This window comes from Poecile atricapillus, chromosome 3 (assembly GCF_030490865.1).
Source record: "Poecile atricapillus isolate bPoeAtr1 chromosome 3, bPoeAtr1.hap1, whole genome shotgun sequence".
NCBI classification, from domain to species: domain Eukaryota; kingdom Metazoa; phylum Chordata; class Aves; order Passeriformes; family Paridae; genus Poecile; species Poecile atricapillus.
In genome coordinates, this window is record NC_081251.1 from 61,917,104 (window position 1) to 61,939,495 (window position 22,392).

The 22,392-nt window shown below is 41.3% G+C and overlaps 2 protein-coding genes across 3 annotated transcripts in view; one reads left to right on the forward strand and one right to left on the reverse strand.

Moving 5' to 3' along the window:
• Positions 1–2,615, forward strand: part of SYTL3 (synaptotagmin like 3) — a 33,625-nt gene extending 31,010 nt beyond the window's left edge. The window contains exons 15-16 of the mRNA XM_058835795.1: positions 198–403; positions 1,598–2,615. Coding sequence (XP_058691778.1) covers positions 198–403; positions 1,598–1,728 — 337 coding nt within the window. The 3' untranslated portion in view covers positions 1,729–2,615. The remainder of the gene's footprint in view (positions 1–197; positions 404–1,597) is intronic.
• A 189-nt stretch (positions 2,616–2,804) lies between these two features.
• Positions 2,805–22,392, reverse strand: part of EZR (ezrin) — a 36,489-nt gene continuing 16,901 nt past the window's right edge. The window contains exons 2-13 of one of the 2 annotated variants that reach the window (XM_058835796.1): positions 21,674–21,757; positions 17,297–17,392; positions 16,217–16,491; positions 15,348–15,431; positions 14,580–14,726; positions 11,165–11,261; positions 8,024–8,187; positions 6,994–7,124; positions 6,161–6,321; positions 5,802–5,894; positions 4,638–4,889; positions 2,805–4,298 (exon numbers count right to left, since the gene is read on the reverse strand). In XM_058835796.1, the coding sequence (XP_058691779.1) occupies positions 4,134–4,298; positions 4,638–4,889; positions 5,802–5,894; positions 6,161–6,321; positions 6,994–7,124; positions 8,024–8,187; positions 11,165–11,261; positions 14,580–14,726; positions 15,348–15,431; positions 16,217–16,491; positions 17,297–17,392; positions 21,674–21,757 (1,749 nt within the window). In that variant the 3' untranslated portion in view covers positions 2,805–4,133. Of the gene's footprint in view, positions 4,299–4,637; positions 4,890–5,801; positions 5,895–6,160; positions 6,322–6,993; positions 7,125–8,023; positions 8,188–11,164; positions 11,262–14,579; positions 14,727–15,347; positions 15,432–16,216; positions 16,492–17,296; positions 17,393–21,673; positions 21,758–22,392 lie in introns of those variants that run through there. The other variant, XM_058835797.1, reaches the window with a different exon arrangement.

The following is a 22,392-nucleotide window of genomic DNA, read 5'->3' on the forward strand; positions in this document are numbered from 1 at the left end:
TACAAGACCTGCACTAAAGGCTGGCAGGAAAAGGTGCAGGTCCCAAAATAAACACAAGAGCACCATGTTCTACTTTGCACTAAGGCTGAACTTGTTTTGCTTTTTAAGGCAAACCAAAGGGCTCCATTTGGTTATTGAAAATGTTCTGTTTCCTGGTTGAGAAACCTTGCTGAACTCCTTTTTTGGTGGGGGGGAAGTTGTCTTGTCCTTCCAGGCCAAACAGAAGTAAAGCAAAAGTCTTCTGTCCTGAAGAAAGAAGCCTGTCCACAGTGGAAACACTTGTTTGTCTTTGATGGTGTTACCCCAGCTCAGCTACAGCAATCATGTCTACACCTGACTGTCTGGCACAAGTCAACTTTCAGCTCAAGTGATCAGTTCCTAGGAGGAGCCAAGCTTGGTGCAGGTAAGTTCTTTGACACTGAAAGTTGAAGGTAATTTGGGAAAAAAAGTGCATTTAGTTTACATACCAGGCAAAAATAATTACACTGTGCTATTTATTGCCTGCTATCATGTGCCTACACGTGCAGTCCCAGCCTCTGTCCTAAGCAACTTGCAGTCTTGGGCTCTGATTGTGCAAGAACTGACACAGGTGCTTCTGTTCCCATCTGTGCAGAAGATCAAGGTTGTCAGTGGAAATTTTCAGGAAAGCCATTTGTTAGCATAGTGATTTTTATGGGTCAGAGCCATGCTAAGACAAGCACAGAAATGGTGTGGCTCTAACTCACACAGAGCTCTGCATATTTTTAAAGACTTATTCCTTTTATTGTTTTCTATGAATTATCTGGTTTTAAATAACTTCTCATCAAAAGGAAGCAGGAGAATTAATCATCTCATAGACTCCAACCTTGCTTATGTCTCTGCTTATTATTTTATATCCTCAAATCAATCCAATCAATGAAATACAGAAGGTGAAACTTGCTCCAAAGGGCCTGTTGGAAGTTTGAAGTTTTGGGCTCTGCTCTGACAGAGTGAGCTTTCATTGCTCAGAGCTGAGCAATGTCTGAGAAACCCTCTGCTCAGTGGTGGTTGGGCAGGGAAGCATTGTGCCTTGAAGGCTGCCCAAAGGTTTCCCACCCTTGTTCTTCCCAGTGAGTTAAGTGCTGTGGGTTTCAGTATTTGAGAGGAAAGGATCAAATGTTGTTTTGGTATCAGCATGCAGCTTTCAGGAGTATTATCACTAGTGGTAACTCAGTGTCATGCAGGCTTTCTCATGAACTTTTTTTGCTTATCCTAGCCAGCATTTGCCTTTCTGCTAGAGCAGGGACTATCTGCTTGTAAGTGATCCAAGTCCTAAGCCTGGAATGAACTGAAGCAGGAGGCTTAGTGCCATTCTTCTATTATGAGCATGCACACTTGCTCTTCTGCTTTCAGTCATTCAGCCAAAAAATTTTTCTTTTCTGCAGGTTGCACTCTTCAGAGAGTGATCCCAGTTTAACAGGATGTAAATAATAGTTCAAAAGTATAAATACCATGCAATTAGTGCCTTAGGAGCTGCAGAACAGCTGAAATTACTGTACAAGTGGGTGAAAGGGTTGGCCAGAAGTTGGGTAAGGCCAAGTGAAAAGTAACTCTGATCTTTCCTTTTGCTTTCTTGCAGAGGAATTCTTTGGTGCTATGGACCTTGCTTCTCAGGGAGTGCTCCAATGGCAGGAAGTGCTCTGCAACCCAAACATGTGGACAGACTTCACACTTGTATTGCATTCAAATAAGGAAAACTACAAATCATGAGAGATAATCAGGCAACAACTTTTCCTTTCCCATGTCCGATGTTTTAAACTGAAGTGGTACATACACTTCAGGTCTGGGAAAGGTATGCTGCAACAGCACCTATTCTACTTTTTTTGGGGAATAGAATTATGCATTTGAATGTGTGTGACATTCTGAATGTTTTATTTCTTCAAAACTTAAGGCTTAAGCCTGTGCCTCCAGCTGGAGTGTAAGGTCAGTATTATTCCTTCAGGAGAGACAGCCTCAGTTTGAGATGCATTATGCTGACTAAGCAACAGGAGCCAGACAATGTGCAGCTGTCCATTTCCAGGCCTAGAACTGTTTAATTTAAAGCCCAATTGGGAGTACTTCAGAGAAAATAACTGTTACAACATGAAAGTTACATTATTTCACTCTTACTTTGAGGTTTTAGCTGAAGAATTCAAAAGCAGCTTATCTTTGTCTACTTGCTCCAAATGGGCGATGCTAATGCCCATGTGCTTCAGTGTTATCTACACTGCCACTTTATTTCACGTGGCCACATGGTCGTCATTTTGTTTGGCCCTGTCTCTCGAATGTGTGCTATAGCACGATGCTTAGAAAGTTAAATGTATAAATGCTCTGTTAGTAGCAGGGTGGCACTGCAGCCAATGGAATAAGGGTGGGTATAACAAGTTCCTTCTTATCAGCTGCCACTCTAAGACAGAATTAACTGCTCTGATCTGTAGGATGTACAGCACACGACAGAACCTTAGATGAGTTTATAATTTCTTCATGTGGACAAGCTTAGGGCCAAACTCCTGTGTCAGCTTGCCTTGCCTTGGGTGTAGCCTTTACAGTCAGCAGAAACTTCTTGTGTACAACTGTAACTACTGCTGCTGTGTTATAGTTTTAGTCCTTACTGCATGTATTCCCCCTTCTTCCTTTCTAGGTCAGTGTGGCTTTAAATCTCAAATCCCTAAAAGACACAGGGACTCATAAGCTAAGCTCAGGAACTAAAAGAGCAGTAGCACAACTTACTCAAAATATACCCCTCTCAAGAAACACTTCACTCCATCACCTTTGTTACTTTGCAGATCTTTTATTTAGATGATTGCTGCTGAAAATTAAAAAAAAAAAACCCACACAAGATTAAACTCAAGTATAACGCAGCATAGATATTGTAAATGGAAGAGGTGACAACATACTGTAACTCACTTTCTAACAGATTTTCAAGGAAAAGTGGGGAGAGTGGGGGAAGGATGGTCACAGAAATGCTCTCTACTAGAGAGAATACAACTGTGATATAAACAAGCAGTCCCTTCATCTTTGGAGTCTGAAACTTTAAATCAAACATTTAAAAAAAATTAGAAAATTTGTTAGAAAAATAGGTGCAGTAAAATTGTATATATTGGATCATGTGTACATATAACAGTTTTCATTAAGTAAAAAAAATGATCTTTACAAATAATGCTTTATAGTAAATAATCAGCTGCACTGTATCAGACTACAGTCTTGTTTAGGCATTTTTACAGATGCAAGTCTTATTAAATCTGAAAAGTAACAAAATATACAGAGCAAAACTATTTCCCTTTAACTAGTACTGCAATTCACATATTGCATGTTTTATATATATATATATAAATACTACACTATAACTGATCAGTAATGAAGCTGGAATGCAAACACAGTGGTGTCTTAGATTCCAGGAGTATTTGCTACTTGTTACATGAAGAGGGTATCAGTGTCCCTATGCCACTTCTGAGCCATCACTGCACAATTTCTCCAGTTGAGAGCAGCAACTAGAAAATATCTAATTTCTACACAAAGTAGTTCTGAGGTGTTGTCAGTTCTTTTGTGTGGGGGAGGCAGGGGCAGGGGGAACATGGGCATCAAGACCAAGGGAAAAAGCAGGATCCACAAACACCTGTGCATGGATGTACAACACACATACAGGTGCTTGCAAATCCTAAGTTCCACAACCTGTCTTCTCAGCTGTTACACTTTACACTGTAGCTAATAATACAAAGACATATGGCACAAAATTCACCCACAGATGCTTATCTTTTAGACCAGGCTGAATCCAGCACCTACACAGGACACACATCTTGAAATAGAAGCATGGCCTGTTAAAATTTGTCTTGCTTAAAGAGAGATGTGTCACAAGGCCTTTTGGCACAAAGCAAAGGCATGAGCAAGTTACCAGGATTTGTGGTACAATGAGTTTTAAACTATACCAAATTTCACAGGAGATTCAGAATAAAAGGGAGATTCAAACACCTCTGGGTTTAGAGAACATTGCTTAAGTGTCATACAGTGACCCCTCCTCAGGAAAAAAACAAAAACAAACAACCAAAAAACCAATACAACAAAAACCCCAAAACAAGAACACAGCATTAAGATCTGCCTTTCCCACAGTCCTCTTTTCTTCTTACAAGCATCTTTCTTTACATTGCCTCGAACTCATCAATTCTCTGCTTGGTGTTGCCTTGCCGGATCTGCCGCAGCGTCTTGTACTTGTCCCGTCCCTGGCGCATGTTCTCCGAGTGAATGATATCGTTTTGGGTCCTCTTGTTCTCGTTCCGAGCCTGGGCCAGCTCATCTGTCAGCGCCTGCAGTACAAAGAACAATAAATACAGGTTATATGTGAGAAGCTCTCAGCTCCTGTCAGTTGTGTTCTTTGGGGAGAGCTGACAGTGGTTAATGCCCGGACACAGCAGTGACGTGGATGTGACCTGGGCTTTCCAAAACCATTATGGATGATTTAAGCAATCTCAAAGCTTGAGCTACGAGAGTAATCTTTATATACCTTGCCTTTATTTCAATCTTCCTATAGGAACCGAAAACAAAGAGAAACTGTTGTGCTTTGTGTCTTTAACCAAGTGGTTAAAGGACCTGTTGTCCAGGACTGATTGTTTCAATTCCTCTGTCTCCTCCGAGCAGTGCCTTACCCTCAGCTGGCTCTGCACTCGTGCGTTCTTCTCTGCCTCAGTAATGCGCTTCTCCTCGTTGCGGTCATTCCTGATGCCCTCGCTGGAGAACTCAGCGCTGTAGGCGGAGTACTCAGAGCCCTCATCTTGCAAGTTGTCGTGGACGTGGTAATTCACTGGCTCATAGACAGGGGGTGGGGGTGGAGGCGGAGCAGTCATTACCAGGTGTAACTCCTCCTTGGTCTTTACCAGATCCTCCTGTGCTTCCCTGGCCTTTGGGAAAAGAGTGAAAAATATTTTAAATTCATTTCTTGCTTTAAATCAGCTTAAAGAATGTTTAAATGCTTATCTTCCTAGTTTTTTCAATCTACTATGAAAAGCAAGAGAGAATTAATGTCTGCAGCTGATGGTACTCTATTATTAGAGAACTTTTTGGTTTTTTTACTAGGGATGCTATCATTAGCCGCTGTGTAATGTGCAATGGGTCTGAACAAAGAATATTCACCCAATAAAACAGCCCAGGAAAAAGTTCTATCGAAAGCTACAGTTATTGTCATTCTGTTCTCCATTAGAAGAGCTTTTGGCTGAAGACACACAGGTTCCACAGAGCAAGAATTTGGGAATCTAATTTTGTATTTTTAGTACAATTACATACAAGGCAGTCACCTTCCCTGCTGCTGCAGTGGTTCTGCCCCCCATGTGTCTTACAGTGCACTGAGAGCACCAGTACTCTGAGACTTGTGTGGTTTGTCTTTGGTTTTAGTGCAGCAGTTTATTATCCTCTCCTGATCCAGGAACCAGGAAGCCAGTGACAACAACACACACTCCTTGAAACAGATACCTGCAGTGTGGCTGCATTTGCAGCATCTTCTCTTGACTGATGGAGTTTTCAGACATTATATAATGAATTACATGATATATCATATATCCCTTCCTCTCCAAGGCTCCAAGACAATGATCACATTTTTAGGTTTTATACAGGCTTTCATTCTGAGTTTTGATTGAAGGGTTGTTGGAAGAAAGGTGTTTTGGCAGATGTACTGCACATTGATCACAAGTTTGGTCTTCTTCACTGCTGTACAGATGTTTGCCTCCACATGTTTGAGAAGTCTCACTGGGCTAAGCATCAGAGTATGCTCTGCTTAAGCACAGAACTTTAGAGCAACTTGTAAAGCAGATACTCACTCTGATTTGCCACTCTTCAACCTCACTCTCTTTACGTTTCCTTGCCTCTTCAAGAAGTGCTATCTTGGCTGTATATTCTGCAAGCTCTGTAGCCTGTTGAATAATAAAATGGGAATTATAAGGACTCTTTGAAAAAACATCAACCCAAACAAAAAACCAAACACAACAAAAAATACTGTTAACAGAGACTGAACAGAAAACTAAGAACTAAAAAGCAGACTGCTTATGATAGAATGCAGTGCCATAATGATGGTCCAGTACTTCATTGAACTGTTTTTCCCTGGACATGATGGCTTTGCCTTACTCAAGGGCATAGTAACATGCCTGGGTATCTTGTGCTCAAAATAACTGGGTCTTACCAGCTGCTCCTGGCTCTTTATCTGGTCTATAGTTTGTCTCTCCAGCTCTTCCTTGGCCTGCAGGGCTGCCAAACGGTCAGCTTCCAGACGTTCTGCCTCCTCCTGGGCCCGTTTCCTCTCTTCCTCCAGCTGAATGGCTCTTTGGATCTGATCTGACAGCTCTGCAAAAAGACAGATCAATGTCTAGTCAAAGCTAAGGAATTTCAGTCTCTTAGGTAACTGCAGAAGTCATGACAGGACTTTACTCCAGCTTGTAATACTCCTTTCACTGTGCTCTTCCAAGTAATTATTTGCATAATACACCAAGTAACTGGATTCAGAAGTAGTCAGATGCATACTGTAATTAAATCTTCTGCAAGATGTTTGCACTGAAGTCTGTAACATTGACATGACTCTGCTGCCCTTAATTGACAGTTTGCTGCATGGACCAGATGTCGTTGGCTCCAATGTGTTCTTCTGTGCATTGAAACAGAAGATTCCATTTCACTGGAAAGATTTGTTCCCAAAGTATCTTTTTCTGTTAGGAGTTAGTTAAAAGTACTTGAAGGCTGAACTCTTGCTCACTGCTGGAAGAGGCTGCGCTACTTAAATCCTCCTGGCAAAAAGAGGAAAACAGAGTTCCTGCCCTTTGGTTCCCAAATAAAATTTGCAGGTTTTATGCTACTTTCATACTTTGGATGCACATTTAGAGATTTTGCTGTATAGGCAGACATTATTAAGTCTTGCCAAGCGATCCCAATGTCACCAGATTTAGGCAAGGCATGGGCAGCAACCCATACAACCCCTCTATGGTGCACAACACATGGTCTTGTCAGCCAGGACAAGTACTTTACCTTTCTCTGCTTTCTGAGTCTTCACTTCATACTCTTGTAGCCTCACCAGCAGCTCCTCCTTCTCCCTCAGCATTTGCTCTTTCTCTCTCTCAATTGTCTCTCTCCTCCTCTTTTCATCTTCTAGTTGTTTCCTGTTAGAAAAACATGTCATGCTGGAAAGCTCACTTTCAGACCCAAGCTGCTGCCAGACAAGAAAGCTGGCTGGGAACCTCTCCAGGCAGCTCAATGGGAAAGTGGTTGCCACAAAACAGGAACCAGAAGACAGAAATAGGCTGTTCCTTCATGTCTTCTGAATTTCTGCTCAGTTTTAGATATCCCATTTCATAAAAGCATTTGCATTCTTGGTGGTTGCCACAGAAATTTAGAATACCAAATAGCTGCTAGACACAGAAAGGAAAAACAGGATTTGTACTGCAAAGCAGAGGAGGTGTAACTTTGTTACTTCTGCCATATGGAAGGCCAAGGAAATGTGAAAATAACAGCACTGAGGGAATGGAGACAAACAATCCACAAGATCAGGAGAAAAGCAACATGATTTCTTGAATCATATGCAACCTGCAGCCAGTGGTAGAATTGCTATTCCTTTTTCCTTGCCTGTAAGAGATCTCCCAGTTCCTTCTGTCTTTACAGTGTACACATATGTGCTCCCTATGAAGGCTTCCCCTTACTCCCAACCATCCCACGGCCTAGCACATAAATCAGATGCCAACACTCAAGAGCCAGGAAAACCCTTCTCTAGGTGCACAGCACCACACCAGAGCCTGCTGTGCCTTTACTCGCACATTTCCTTGCAGCCAGGAGAGCTGATGTGTGGGCACAGGGACAAGCAGGAAGAGCAGCAGTTCCACTGCAGGACACCCCAAGTCCCTGACCATACTCCAGAGCTCCAGGGCCACATGTGCTCCTCCTGAGCTTGGGATGGCTCAGAGCCTCACCTGCGTTACTGAGCCCTGCCCTGCTTGCTGAACCCTGGCACTTCAGTGTCATTTATTTCTGCCATGCCACACCTGCTGCCTGTATCCAAGCCCACCTTTCCAGTTGTTTCTGGTGCTTCTCCTCCCGGGCCTGGGCTTTCATCTGCTGCACCTCAATGGTGTCAGGCTTCCTGCGCCGCATGTACAGTTCATGGTTGCCCATGCAGAGCTGCAGGATTCTCTTGTTAATTCTCAGACGAGGGGCATAAAACACAAAGTCCTAGAAGAGAGACCACAGGCAGTTTTCTCCATGCTCTTTCTCTTCTCCCAGCTAACTGCAGACAGAACATCTTGCCACTAAATTCATTCTAATCCAGACATACATGCAAGGCCATTTCAATACAGCAGCAGGAACCGCAAATATCGTCTGAAGCCAAAACTATTGCGATTTATATTCTCCATTTAAAGTCTACATAGAATTGACAAGTTACTCTTCTGGAAAAAGCAACTTTTAGAGAAAATCCCAGATTGATGAAGTCTCATTTAAATGGAGATTGTTAGATGTTGCAGAAGGTTCTGGATTGGCAGTTAAATGTCTGAGCAACACACAGACCTCTAGTATTGACTGGTTTTTCAGTTTTGTGACTGAATGACAAAGCACAATCTACAAATGTAACTTTGTAGGATTTCTTTATCTATCTGAATCAACATTCAAGGCCCCACATGTGTTTTTTCAGAGAAAAATGCCTTTCAATATAATTCTTTTCTGTTCCATGGCATTTCCTAGTTAAGTTGACCCAGTCTGTTACAAGGGTGTCAAAGGAAAACTAATATTTTAACCACCAACCACATGGTTATTTGGAATATCAGGTTTTAGGCAGTAACAAAACACAAGATATTCTAAAATTCCTGGTTCAGTAAAAAGGACATTCCCAAATTTATTATTATCTGTTTTATAATAAGACTTTTACAGAAACTATGGCTCTTCTAGAGGAAAACCAGCTAAGGAAGGGATACAGAGGGCCCAAGTTCATTACCTCCCTGAAGATTTTTATGAGTCCACAACCACACACATTTTCAACAGACTCTAAACTTACACAATGGATAAGCACCCTTCTGCTTTTTCTGTGTACTACAACTGGCAAGTGGGCAAGCTGCCACATTACCACCATAAACCAGCACCCATTCCTTGGAATTACTCTCCTATGGATTGCCTCACAGCTAGCAAGAGATGGAACCAGGAATAGAAGCAGTGATTGTGTTTTTAATTGCCTGAGCTCAGAAGCACAGAGATAGCTGTGGCTGTCTCTGGGAAAGCTAAAAGTCACACTAAGTGATTAAAAGCTCCCTAAGTGGTATTAAGATGAATATGCTGACAAAGACTGATTTTCTCCAATGCATTTCCCTAAAGCACACACTGGCAGCAGAAGAGGCAGTCAGGGCAGTGTGTTGTGCTCTCCCACTAAATCCTGACAAAGCCATTCTGAGGCACACAGGTCTGATCCTGATAAATGTGACTGTAAGCTGCTCATCCAACCTCCCACTTCTGACAAGTAATTGTAAAAACAGTTTGTGCACATTGTGATGAACAGGTTCTGTGCTGAGGCCAGCTCACTTACATGGAAATAACTACTGAGGGTATGGATGGTTCTTGAATTTGTCATTTAAGGCCATAACCAAGGGATACAACATTCAAACACAAATATAAAATAATCCCTTTCTTTCCTCATCCCCAGCCTACCCCAGATCTCATACAACTGGGAGAATTGCACCTCAATATTTTAAAGAGCATGTGCTGAAGATCTTGGAGTATAAGGGCAGACAAAGCCCAAAAATTAAAAAGCTTATCCTGGGCGAGGTGCCACAGGACTCTACCCTTTACATTACTGTCAATTTAAACAGTAGAATCCTCCAAATTAAAAGAGAGCTTCCAACCCACAACTTGGGTGGACTGAGTATTTTGCTGTAGTTATAATGCCTGCCTTTTTAAAAGGAGACACAAGCATGCAAAAAGACCCAGACAACTTCCTGAATACTCAAAATTAGTGCCCAGGTAAATTCTTCTTTTAAGCACAGCTTTAAACATACCACCAGCCAGAGGGAAAATAACAATTGACAGTCAAGAGGAAACATAACTGAGGTTTTCAATGCTAACACCTTTTGCAAGCCTTGCATTTCAAACTCAGGTCTGCTCTTTGGGGAGTGGGTGGCAAGATGTGATCTGTTTTGTAATTATGTACAACACACACAAGAAGCTCTTCTATTGAGAAAAGCATGCCTGAAAGACCAGCTTTCTGTCTCTGGGGAGTTTTGTTGGTTTTCACTAACAGCATCACAGAAAAAAACTCCTCTCCCCCAGGTTCTTATCTGGGGGAAGAAAGAAATCCCTGTAGCACACAGTGCATTAGTATCCTTTAAATTACTGGGAGGATCGCTTTCTGTTAGAGATATTTATAAGCCATCATCCTTTGCCAAAGCCAGGCTGCTTATTATTTCTCTGGGTTGTACTTACCCACCAAGACCAAGTACTAGGATGGAGGAAGAGCAGAGGTCTTTCTCAACTACTCCAATAATTTCACAAGACTGACAGAATGACATCCACCTATACCAGTTATTCCACCTTACGTTCTCAACAGGTCAAAGTAAGTTTCCAGTTCTTCACTAATACATACAATGAAAATATACTTTTCAGTATTGAAAAGCAACATTCACATGTAGCTACATTGCAGTTCTCCACCGAAGTCGTATCCCTGAGATTTACCTTAGTGTTCAAGAAAGTCAATAAACACCACAGTTTACTCTGTCAGTAGTGTGGAAGTCAGCAGCAATGGATAGGAAAGCTTATTTATCCATGTGGTTTTGCTACAGCATTTGAACTACTTCTGTAATTTTTTTAGTGAACCTTTTTTAATGTTCGGATGTTTTTAAACGAAAAAACAAAAATAAAATTTACCTATCATTTTCCATGCAGTGAAAGATATGCATAGAGGACTCACAAAACTAGTGAACTGGCAAAGAATCTCAAATTTGAACATGAAGTTATCTAGTGGTAAAATCCTTATCTTTTTCCACATTAGCTATCACTGTTAGCCCTTCATTTATGCTGCACAGAAAAAACAGCAGCTCTAAATACAAATTCTCATTTTGCATCTAGAATATCTGTGGCTTTCTCCTCTCCCAAGACTACTTTACTTTGAGATGAAACAGTATCAGTTGTTCATATGCAGTATCCAGGAGCCCCTTTTATATATACTTACTGGTGCCTTCTTGTCAATAGGCTTTATAACAAACTTCTTGTCATTGAAGGAGATGTTTCTGATTTCACTCCAGGGGAACCCTATCTTCGGGGTTAGTCTGGAAAGAAGAAAAACTTGTTTTAAGAAATGATGCAATAAACATTTTTCCCCTGTATTGCTTCCAACACACAGACTTGCTGGAATGCAATGCTTCACAAAGCTTTCCCAACAGAGGGAAGACAGTAATTGAACCAGAATACCACAGGGCGTAGGAAAAGAATCCCAGTAACCTCTCTTACTGAGTCTCTTCTCATTTTCATCAGCTACCCTACTGACCTTTGGCTATGTAAAAGGGATGGTTTCTACTGAAGCCACATGCTCAGCTGCTTATAAGCTTGTTTCTTGTAACTCTGGACCCAAAATCCACACCATGCAGACTTTATGTGCAGTGCTTCCCTGTGCAGCCCTCTCACACATCATGGGAGGCATAAGCCAAAGTGACTGAGCTGCTCCCCACACCTTACAGCATGCACAGGCAAACCTACCCTGCCATGTTACAGCTAGCCCAGTCACCTCTGTGCTGCCTTCACTCTCGAGTGCTGGACAGGCACCACTGGCAGGAGATTTATTTTCTTTCGTTTCACAGCATGGGTCAGGTTGGAAGGCACCACAGTGGTCATCTGGTCCAACCTCCCTGCTTAAGCAGGGTCATCCTAGAGCACACGGCACAGGATTGGACAGTCATTTGCACAGCAAAGAAGTTCTTCCTCACATTCAGGTGGAACTTTCTGTGCTGAGTGTCTGCTCCTTACCCCTTGTCCCATTGCTCAGCATCACTGAGAGCAGACTGGTTCAATCCTCTTGACACCCTCCCTTCACATATCTCCTCCCCTAGATTACACGCAAGGTTAGCAACAAAGGGTCCTGTTCTTCCCTTCCATACAAACTGTTCTTTCAGCCCATCCCATGAGTCACCAAGTGGAACTTTGCTTGCTGGTCATGCAATGGGCTGTGCCACGTGGCTTCCCACTATTGAAAAGCTCCCTATGAAGCAAAGGGCAAAATTCAGACTCCCACCTCTTCCTCGCTGCTGAGGAGTCCAGGTCTGTTGATTTGTTTGAAATTTTTCAGTATGACTCACTAAACATTTGAGATTTTCCTCTGGTTTAATTTCTCCAGACTCTTGCATATAAAAAGCATCCCAGTTTGTCACGAGATCAAATATTTCTGAGCCATTCCAATACTTCACCTTCACACACCTGATCAGCTCTGCAGCAAGTTCTAACATTGCAAGGGCTCGAGCATTTGAATATAATAAAGTCCTTTAATTACCCCAACCAAGTATTTTATCTTTGTATTTAATAACACATTATTATTTTATTCTTCTCTTATCAAGGGAAAATATATTCTCTAGAGACAGCTATTAACGATTAAGAATTGTGTCTTATGTAAAAAATAATACCAACAAACAATCTTCTTGTTATTCTCTAACCCCTCCAATGTATGTGTTTCTGCCTCAATTATTCTTGCAAATGATTTGAAGACACAAGTATTTAATGTTTAGCACTTACAGAGATGTTTACCATCACAATGGACCACTCAAATTCTGTAAGAATTCTATGGAGCACATTGATTAAAGAAAAAAAGAGCAATTTTTGGAGGAATTTCATTTATTGTCAAAGAGATGGAAAGCTACTACATCAAAAAATTTTGCCGTGTCCAATCTCAAAAAAAAAACAAAAAACTTGTTTCATTTAAATTCAGACATCAAGAATAAAATTCACCCTCTTCAGAACTTTCCACTCCTTAACCTCTAACTCAACTGCAAGATTATGCAACAGTGTGTGTGTGTGTAACATTAAGAACTGTAAAGAAAATGATTTGATTAGACTAAGATTAACTAATTATTCCATCTTCCATCACATCAGTACAAGTGCTTAAATCCTAGATAATACAGTATGACAGACAACTAAAATAATTCACTCATTAGTAAGTTCTACTACAGATTCTTCCCTTTAATGCATGGGAAAAATAAACTTGGATATACCTGGAAAGAGGACATTGCCATACACTGCAACATAGAGACTCCCACATCTACAGCACAGCCTCATTTTCCTCATGTTAAACTTCAACAATGAAATCTCTGCTTCTTCACCTTTGCCCTTAATCCCCAAATTTTGCACCTACAAACTAGAGGTGGCATACATATTGCTATTTTTCTAGTCCCCATATCTGCTGGAAAGACTTAATTATATAGTAACAAAAGATAGAGCAGAAATAAGCAGTTTATTCCAGCACTGTATTTGTTTTGCAAATGCTCTCGATAGGTCTTTGCAGTCAATGGCTACACTCTGCTTCTGCAGCTCGAAAAACCTGTTTGTGTGACCATGGTTACATAGCAAGACCAGTCATTCAAGACTGAAGTATTACATGAGCGAAACTACTTTTCTTTCAAGTGACACTCCTTGTTTTCTGGGTGACAGCACATATTAGCATTGCAGCAAAGACTCCCTTTCTCTTTGCCTTATCAACAGAAGATCCAGAGAGTTCCAATTAATATTTGGGTTGCATTCAATGCTTTTTGGAGGCAAAGATGTAGAACAGGTGAAATCCTTCCGTATTTCAATGATAGTTTGTTACAGATGAGCAACATGAAACAAAGATTTGAAACATCAGGGAGAGGGAAAGAAAGCAGTCTAGATGGCAATGCTCCATCTGAAAAACATCTATTTTACCTCCCTTCAATCCTTCAGTTGCAGAGTATTAGAAGAGACTAGCAGGCTTAGACACAGCTGTTCTCACCTTCTTATTATGTTTATTTATAGATGTAGTCTATCATTTCCCACCTTCTATCCAATTAATAATGGCTCTGCCTTTACCAGAAGGGCTGATTAAAACCATGCGTACCTCAGCAAGCCCTCATTTCATTCCTTGTTCACATACATACATTGTAACTACATAGGTTTGCCTCTCCCTGGGTTCTGGGTGTCACCCAGCTTTGCTGTTGTGTCCGCCCCATAATCTGCCTTTTTCAGAACTGGGCAGCAGCACTCAGATCCATCATTAACTCCAGGATAGGAGTGTCCTTAGGTATCTGAGCACTGCAGATGCCTTAGCCTAGCCAGGTTCTCGTGTTGTGGCCACTGATGGCAAACTTGGTGACCTGACTCAAGGAAAAGCCTGGTAAACTCCTCAGTTCAGGATTCAGCTCCACCACTGTGCACGATTATGAAGATGGCATCATACAACTGACATCTCCCTTTATACAGCAGGTAGTGTTAGCAGGTCAGGAAAGACATGAAAGCACAGGGGATGTGAAAGCCCATTTCCTAGCTTCACCTACTGATCCAAAATCTGAACACAAGCATTCTTGTAAACAAGAAATGTCCCATACCAGACCTTTTTGGAAGATCAGAGGTAAAAACAAAAGCCTTACTTATCGTCCTTTTCATAGATGTTGAGCCCCAAGGCATCGACCCCCAACCAAAGGTCAGTTCCTTTCTTGTTCTTGATTTCAAAATAGTTGATTCCATACATCTCCAGGTCTTGGGCAATCTTCAGGTACTCCAGCATGGCGTTCTCTCTATTGAGACAGGAAAAAGTAAGATAAATGAGAAACCAACTATCTCTATCTCAGAAAGCACAAACACCTCAGAAGAAAAAATAATTTTTCCTAAACCTAAATTAAAACTGAACATTCACCATTTAGGATTCACTTTAGAAGTTATGATATCACATCTTATGATACACATACAGAATATTCCCATATACTAATCCCTGGTATTTCCATACAAAATAATCAGCAACATTCACCTCTCTCAGCATTCATCCTTGTCTCAAGGTACAGTGAGTAGGAAAGGTATAGGATCTGAGCTTTCCCCAAATGTCAATGCAAATGCTTCAATGACTGTAAGGTTTAACATACACCCTCACTCTTTTCCTACTCAAATCTATCACTAATACAATGTACACAGGTCCAAGATCTTTGGGAAGCCACACTGTTCTCAGCACCAGGACAAAATATACTACTGTGCTTTAACATGGTTTCAATACTGAACTAAAAAATACACACCAGGAATAGGCTCATACAAGCAACTCAGAGTTTAAACCACAGACTAACAAAACCATGCTGTAGAAATGCAAACTTAAGGTAATCAAATAAGCAGCAAGGTGAGCAGCCCAAAGACCAACACAAAACACTCACTTGAGCATGCCACTGTGCTCAGCGTGCCACACCTGGATCCGTTCTTCCCACTGCTCTCTGGAGAGTTTATGCTGGTCCATCACCCTACACAAGGAAAGAGATATCAACAAGATTAGATGTTCTGCAGTATCCACTGATGGTGATCTTTGCTACAGTCTTACTCTGATTCTGGTGGAAGCCTTACTGTAGCCAAAAGGAAAACCCTACTCAGTCCAAAGATGTTCTCTGTGAAGCAGAGCAGTTCAGAATAAGCAATAGCCCTCTGCAAAGCCTTTCTGGTCACTGATCAGACGCATGACAGCTATATGCAAAACACTGCAAACAAATCACACATACTGTAGACACCAGGGGATTAAAGAAAAGCAAAAGTTGGTGCAATCCCTGGAATTAGGCACTGCTGCAGTGTCATCAGGAAGGGTAAACAGAAGCCATTCTTCTGAAAACATCCACTGATCCTGTATGGGGATGGACTGTGTAGACACAAGACATGCTTACCACATACAAGTTTTTTAGGACTGTACATTAAGATTAAGGACACACAACACAACCTTCTTCAGGAATGACATATTCTTCACTTAGTGCTGCTCTTTTCTTCTTAAGAGGAGACATTCATACTGACACAGTTACAGCATGGCAGCAGTGTTTAAGTGAATACAAAAATATATTTCCGCTTTAACCAGCCCAAGGAGAAGCAAAAATATAGTCAAATATGACAGGTAGAAGTAAAATAAGGGAAAAACCCAATTACATACAATTCAATTAAAAAAATGCAAACATTCTTTCAAATGAAACTCTTTGCATTTAACTAGAATTTAAATTAAAAAAAAAAAAAATAAAAAAAGAGGGACTGCATCAGCCAATTCCTTCACCTTTGGGGGATCAGACGCTCTGAATTGAGGTATCCAGGCTTGTGCACCTCTTTGTTGTAATCTCCAAATTTGGCCTGCACAGCATAGGAGCCAAGAAGTACTGCTGTCTCAGGAGGACAATAGATCTCATCACTGAGGATCCCTTCCTTCACCTGCAGGAAGAACAGCTTCTGCGTGATATCCTGAATCAGCTCTTCAGACACATCCTCTGGGAAGAACTTGGCACGGAATCTGAACTGCAGGGGATTCTCCTTTCTGATTTCTTGAGCAGAAACCTGAGGACAGAGGTGACACCACAACTGAGCAGGTGTTCTTTTTAGAACAAAAGCAATAGAATAGATGGCTTTTACACAGAAAAAAGAATTTGGGGCATTTGTCATAAGAGGTGAGTGACTGGCAACTCCTTAGTGGAATTCCTTAATTCTGTCTGCTTAATGGTAGGAGAGAATGTGAGGGAGATGCATTATGTTTTCCAGCTAAGTCAGTTAAATCCTGTTTGTACAGCAAACACTGGTCACTGGAGAATGATTTACTGTGCTGTATCAGACTGCAAACCAACCCAGTACTGTGTGTGTTTGACAGAGAACAGCCCCCTGACATTAAATAGGTGTGTCACTGAGTGCCCCATCAAGAAAAGCAGTTCATGTCCTCAGAAGAGCTGGGAATACAAACAGGAGCACATCAGAGGTGTCAGCACTTGACTGCCCAGCCTGGAAGTGCCTCTTTTCCAATTGGCATGCAACAGATCCTGCACAGGCAGGGCCTAAGCCCATCAAAAGCCCATCAAGGTGCTCCTCTAGCCACAGAAAACACAGCTGCTTCCTCCCAACAAAATACGGTATCAAGGTGCTGCTGCACATCTGGCAAATGCTTCCTATAACTCAGAGTAAAAGAGCAGACTTCCACCATGCCACACCTCACCCATGGAGATCACAATGTTATCTCTAAAAAAAATCCTGGAATTATGAAAATTAGGCCAAATCAACAGCAGGCACAAGGTGTATAAAGTTGCAGCCAATAACACATCAGGAATCATACAAGCTTTAACCTTTGGCCAGCAATTATCCCAAAGTCTGTTACCTTTTTATCAAGCTTCAGCCAAGTCTGGAATCCTTTGTTGTCCACATACTGAAGACCAAAGTACCACACTTCTCGTAAACCTATGGTTTTAACCACCTGAAACAGAAAGGTAAAAAAGAAAAAGCTGTTGCAGGTAAAACTTCACTTGAGGTCCAGGTATCCTTTCGAGTCCCACATCACCTGTGGTGGGTGCAGGCAACAGCCTAAACCTACTCATTTGGCATCTCTTAATTTCACCTTGGAGACATCTACAGCTGCCATTGTAGAGGATGATGACAGCATAGGATAAGATACTTGTCCCACCCAGTTTCTAGAAGATGATGATCTTGGGGAAAGCAGGTGAGACAAACAGCAGGTGACAGGCTACTAACTGCTAAACTGATACACTGGCAGCAGGTGGGGCTTCTGCTTGCTTTTATCTACTGACCCATCTTAAAACTGTACTTGGTGAAGCAGATGAGTTATGTCACCAAAGTTTTTGGTGGGATGGTCTCTAATGGTATTAGTACTAACTACAACTAGTTAGCAGTCCTAATGGCTCAAGTGACCTTGTCTGCCAGAGATTATTCCTTCTAGAGGAAGCAACTGAGACGTGCTTCATACCACTGCTGTGAGGCCCTGAGAGTTAAAACAAGATGCAACTATTCTCAGTCAAGATTATTTTTTTTAAACTCCCCAAAAGGCTGAGTTTATGAAGGACAAAAATACATCAATGGCCTCACACTAGGACAAGTTTCTTTTTATATATTGTAAAACTAACCAGTTGAAAAACACAGAAACACCATCCATTGACTGGATGGTGCACTTACTAGTAAAGCAGTCCTGTTTGGACATGTTACTTTTCCTCAGTGGAGGATAGAGCGAACAAGTCCATGACCTTCACCTATTCTTAACAGCTTGTTTTTATAGCCAAGTGCTTGGCTGCCAGCTCATCTACCTGTAAAGCTGTGCTCTAGACACAGCAAAAATCTGCAAAGATCTACTACGTACACAGCTGGATCACTTCCATGATGTTATTTGCAGAGTAGCCTCTCAAAAAAGTGATGTAGGTATCCCTACACGGAGCTCAACTGAGTGGAAGGCAAGAAGTTTTTAAAACCACTTTGCAAGTTAGGGAAGTGTGACAGACTTGAGAATGTGTAGTTACATGTCCTTCAACAAGTCTAAGACCTTAACCCCTAAGATCTTTTTCACCTCCACATTTAAGGTATTGCTGGAGACACTCTGGCTTGAGAGAAACAATGTCATGTTAGCTAAGACTAACTAGCCTTTATCAAAGACAATAAAACCCACCAATCAAAACAAACGAACAAAAAACCAAAAAAACCCAAACCCCATGTCCTTTTAAAAAAAGAGCTGAGGTCTGAAAATAATTCAGCTTTTAGTTGACTAAAATTCCTTTTCCCTCCTCCCTCAAAGTGGCATGTTTCATCATGGAAGAGACAAGTTTTCTGACAGCTGGATGTATTTTTATGAAGTCTAGAAGAAAGCCAGGGGTATGCTGAGTGTGGTACTTCCTGTTGCACAAAAGTGTGTTGCAACTTTGTTAAAATAAAAGGTTGCATAAATCAAGCAGTTATCAGGTCATTATTTCTGAATGTCTCTTACAAGAGAAAAAGTACACTTCCTATAAATAGAGTTAGAAAGCTTGCAGAAATAATGACCCCTCAAGTTCTTCCCAAAACCTAAAAGCAAGGAAGGAGAAAGTATTAAGCTGCACTTGATAATTTGACTGTTTGAGTTTCTATACAAAGAACAAAGAATGTTTTAGACTGTACTGGGAAATACTCTGTAAACTTCCTCCATGGCAAAACAAGGAAGAAATAAGAAACGAGGCATTATATACAAGATGAAAGACATCTCCTCTGCTTCCTCAAATGCATGAAGCAGCAAATCTTGAGTCTGCCCATTCCATCCAGTTATGCATTCACTTCCAGAAAATGCCAGTTACACTCTCCTCCATTTGAATTTCTTTTACTCATGGTCAGGAGGGCATATGACTACCTGGGAGATACTCCAGCCAGCTGCAGAGCCCACTGGGTTGGTTCTTGGGACACCTCAGACCTCACTGCAACATAAACTGCAGAGGACTGGCTTGAGTGGAGCAGAACTTAATATTCACAGGTTCCCTCTCCTGTAAAAGGAGCTATAATGCACCTTACCTGCAGGATACAGTCGTGCTAGCAAAGCCTAAAACATAAGGGCACTGCCAGAGTAGCTCTGCTAGCTGACAACCAGGCCAAGAGATCACCTTGTAGTTTTTAAAAATAGCTTGCTTCTTCAGAACCCCCACAGTGGTTCTGTAATTCCAGTTGAGCCACTCCCCATACCTGTGAAAACCTGTTGCCTCCACAGGCTTTATCTAAGTGTAAACTCCACCCGAGATAAGGGCCTAGTGAAAGGCTTGCTCAACAGAACTGAAGAGAGAATGTATGGTCTGCACCTTTTCTGGTTTTGTGCTGCACAATTCTACCTCAGCCTTCCTTTGATATGCAAAAGTAACCCCCAACAAGGTTTGAAATATGGATAAGAATTTCCAATCATAGATTTTAAACCCATGCCACTGGATGTAAGGAGTAGGTCTATCCCAATCATGCACTAAGCACTGCAATAAGCATTCTTCAGAAATCCCAGTCATCCCAGACAACAAGATAAAATAGAAGCATCTTGAATCTGAAACATCCTGCCTTTTCCACATTCTCAGGATTTTGAATTTTTCACTTGAAAGCAGAGAAAGTAGTTTATCTTCTGCCAGAGAGATGATCCTGACTCTGAACAGATGTAAACATTAGTTAATATATATGGAGGAGGGAAATACTTGTTGAATGCTTGTCATAAGGACACACAGTCTAATCTAAAGCACTGATTTTAAAAACCTGGCTTTCAGTAATTTGGATTTTTGTACTGTCAGAGATAAAATCCAATTTCTCTACTTCAGATTAACATGAAAGGGGGAAGAAGTTACTCTGATGGCATGGTGATCAGCATGAATGGAATCATAGAATCATAGAACAGCCTGGGTTGGAGGAGACCTTAAAGATCGTCTGGTTCCACCCTCCTGCCATGCACAGGGACATCTTCCACTAGACCAGATTGCTCAGAGTTCCACCCAAACAGGCCATGAACACCTCCAGGGTTGGGGCATTCACAGCTTCTCTGGGCAACCTGTTTCTGTGCCTCACCACCATCACAGTAAAGAATTTCTTCCTTATATCTAATCTAAACCTAGTTATTTTTTTTTTAGTTTGAATCCATTCCCCCTTGCCATGTCACTACATTCCCTTGTAAATAGTCTCTCTCCAACTTTTTTGAGGGTTCCTTTCAGATATGGGAAGGCTGCAGTTAAGTCACCCTAAAGCCTTCTTTCCTCCAGGCTGAATAATCCCAATTCTCAGCCTTTCCTCATAGGAGAGGTGATCCATCTTCCTAATTAACTTGGTGACTCTCCTCTGGAAGATCAAACAGCAGGTACTGGTTCCATAAAAAGAAAGGTTTGTTGGTTTTGTTGCTTTTTTGGTTGTTTTGTTTTTTGGTTTTTTTAGTTCCAGAGCAGTAAGTGAATTTTTTTCTGCTAAAATCTAGGCCTTGCTTCAGTTTTATAACAGCAAACTACTTAAGATGATAATAACAAAGTTTCACAAATAGCACACAGTTTGTTTTAGTTGTCTTTATCTGATCTTTGCAGGTCCACCTTCAAACAGACCTGTATATTGTTAAAGCATCAGCAGGAAGAATAACAGTAAGGAAGGAGAGTCCCAGCCACTCAAGCCCTCCACTTCCCTGGGAATCCCTGAAGGCAGGCTGCACTAATCTCTGCTCTGTCCTGCTGCTCAGGGGCTTCTTACAAGGCATGGTGCCTGTAAATGCTGCACAGAGATCATAAATTCTTCTGGTTTTCCAGTATTTTGACAAACTCAAATACCTGTGGCAAGTGGTTCCTTGAACCCAGCATTTGAATGAATGCAGCCGTGCCAACACCCACATCAGCCACCTGAAGGCCTGATTCTGAAGAGTTTTATGCACAAGAGGAACGTTTCAACCATAGAAGTTAAGAGCTACATAAGAGCTAAGCAGTATTTCAAAGCAAAAGGTACATTTTTACATGCTACCTATGCTGTCTAAATATTTAAATCCTTTGTGACAGTTCATTATCCAACATGCTAGAAAGACAGGTTTCAGTGGAACATAACATACCTGCAAGGGTTTTTGCTTTTTTCTTTTAGTGTGATGTAATTTAGAAATCCTAGTTCAGACTGGGGCCATTTGATTAGGAGGTAAAGAGAAGAGAGATAGGTTTGGAATCCAGTTTTAAGAAAACACTGTAGTCCAAAACATACTCAAAAATTAAACAAGAGCCCACACCAACCCTTCACTGACCTGGTCAAACAGCTGTTTGCCTGTAGTGTTTGGCTGGATGGCAAACTCCAGCTCTGCATCCATAGTAACAACTCGAACGTTGATCTAAGGAAAAAAACAAAAAGCATTGTTTAAGATGCATTCAAAGTTATTTCTAGGTGTTAACACTGTACTTGGTGTACAAGAGTCTCCATGCTTTGATGCACTCCTGTAACCTCTATAATAAACACACTTAAGTCTCAATTAGAATCGTGTTATCACACCAGCAAACTTAATTGGGGCACTCATTCTGCTGTTTTAACCAAATTGCTCCACAGGTTTTCCTACTCAGCATAGGGTTGGACAGATCTTCTGGTTCAACAGGAGGGTATTTTAGACCTGACCCTTTGCAGGCTGAAACCCTCTTGGACTAAGAGCTACTGTGAGTGCACAACATAGCTGCCTGCAGGCCATCCCTTGGATTACGAAAGGCACTAATGACTAAATTAAATTTAAGACTTATAATTTAACTTCCATTTATATTAGAGCTGGAATTAATCTGAGGTTTTAAAGGCAAAAGACTGCAGATTATTCTTATAAAGCAATCAGCATTAACCTGATAAACGTTCATTCTTTCCCTCATAAAAATCTACTCAGCACATAAAAACAGCAGTAACAGGTACTGAATGATACTACAGGGCAGGAGTTCAATAAGCTCTTGCTGTCAGTGAAGAAACAACATAACCAGATTTACTGCAATG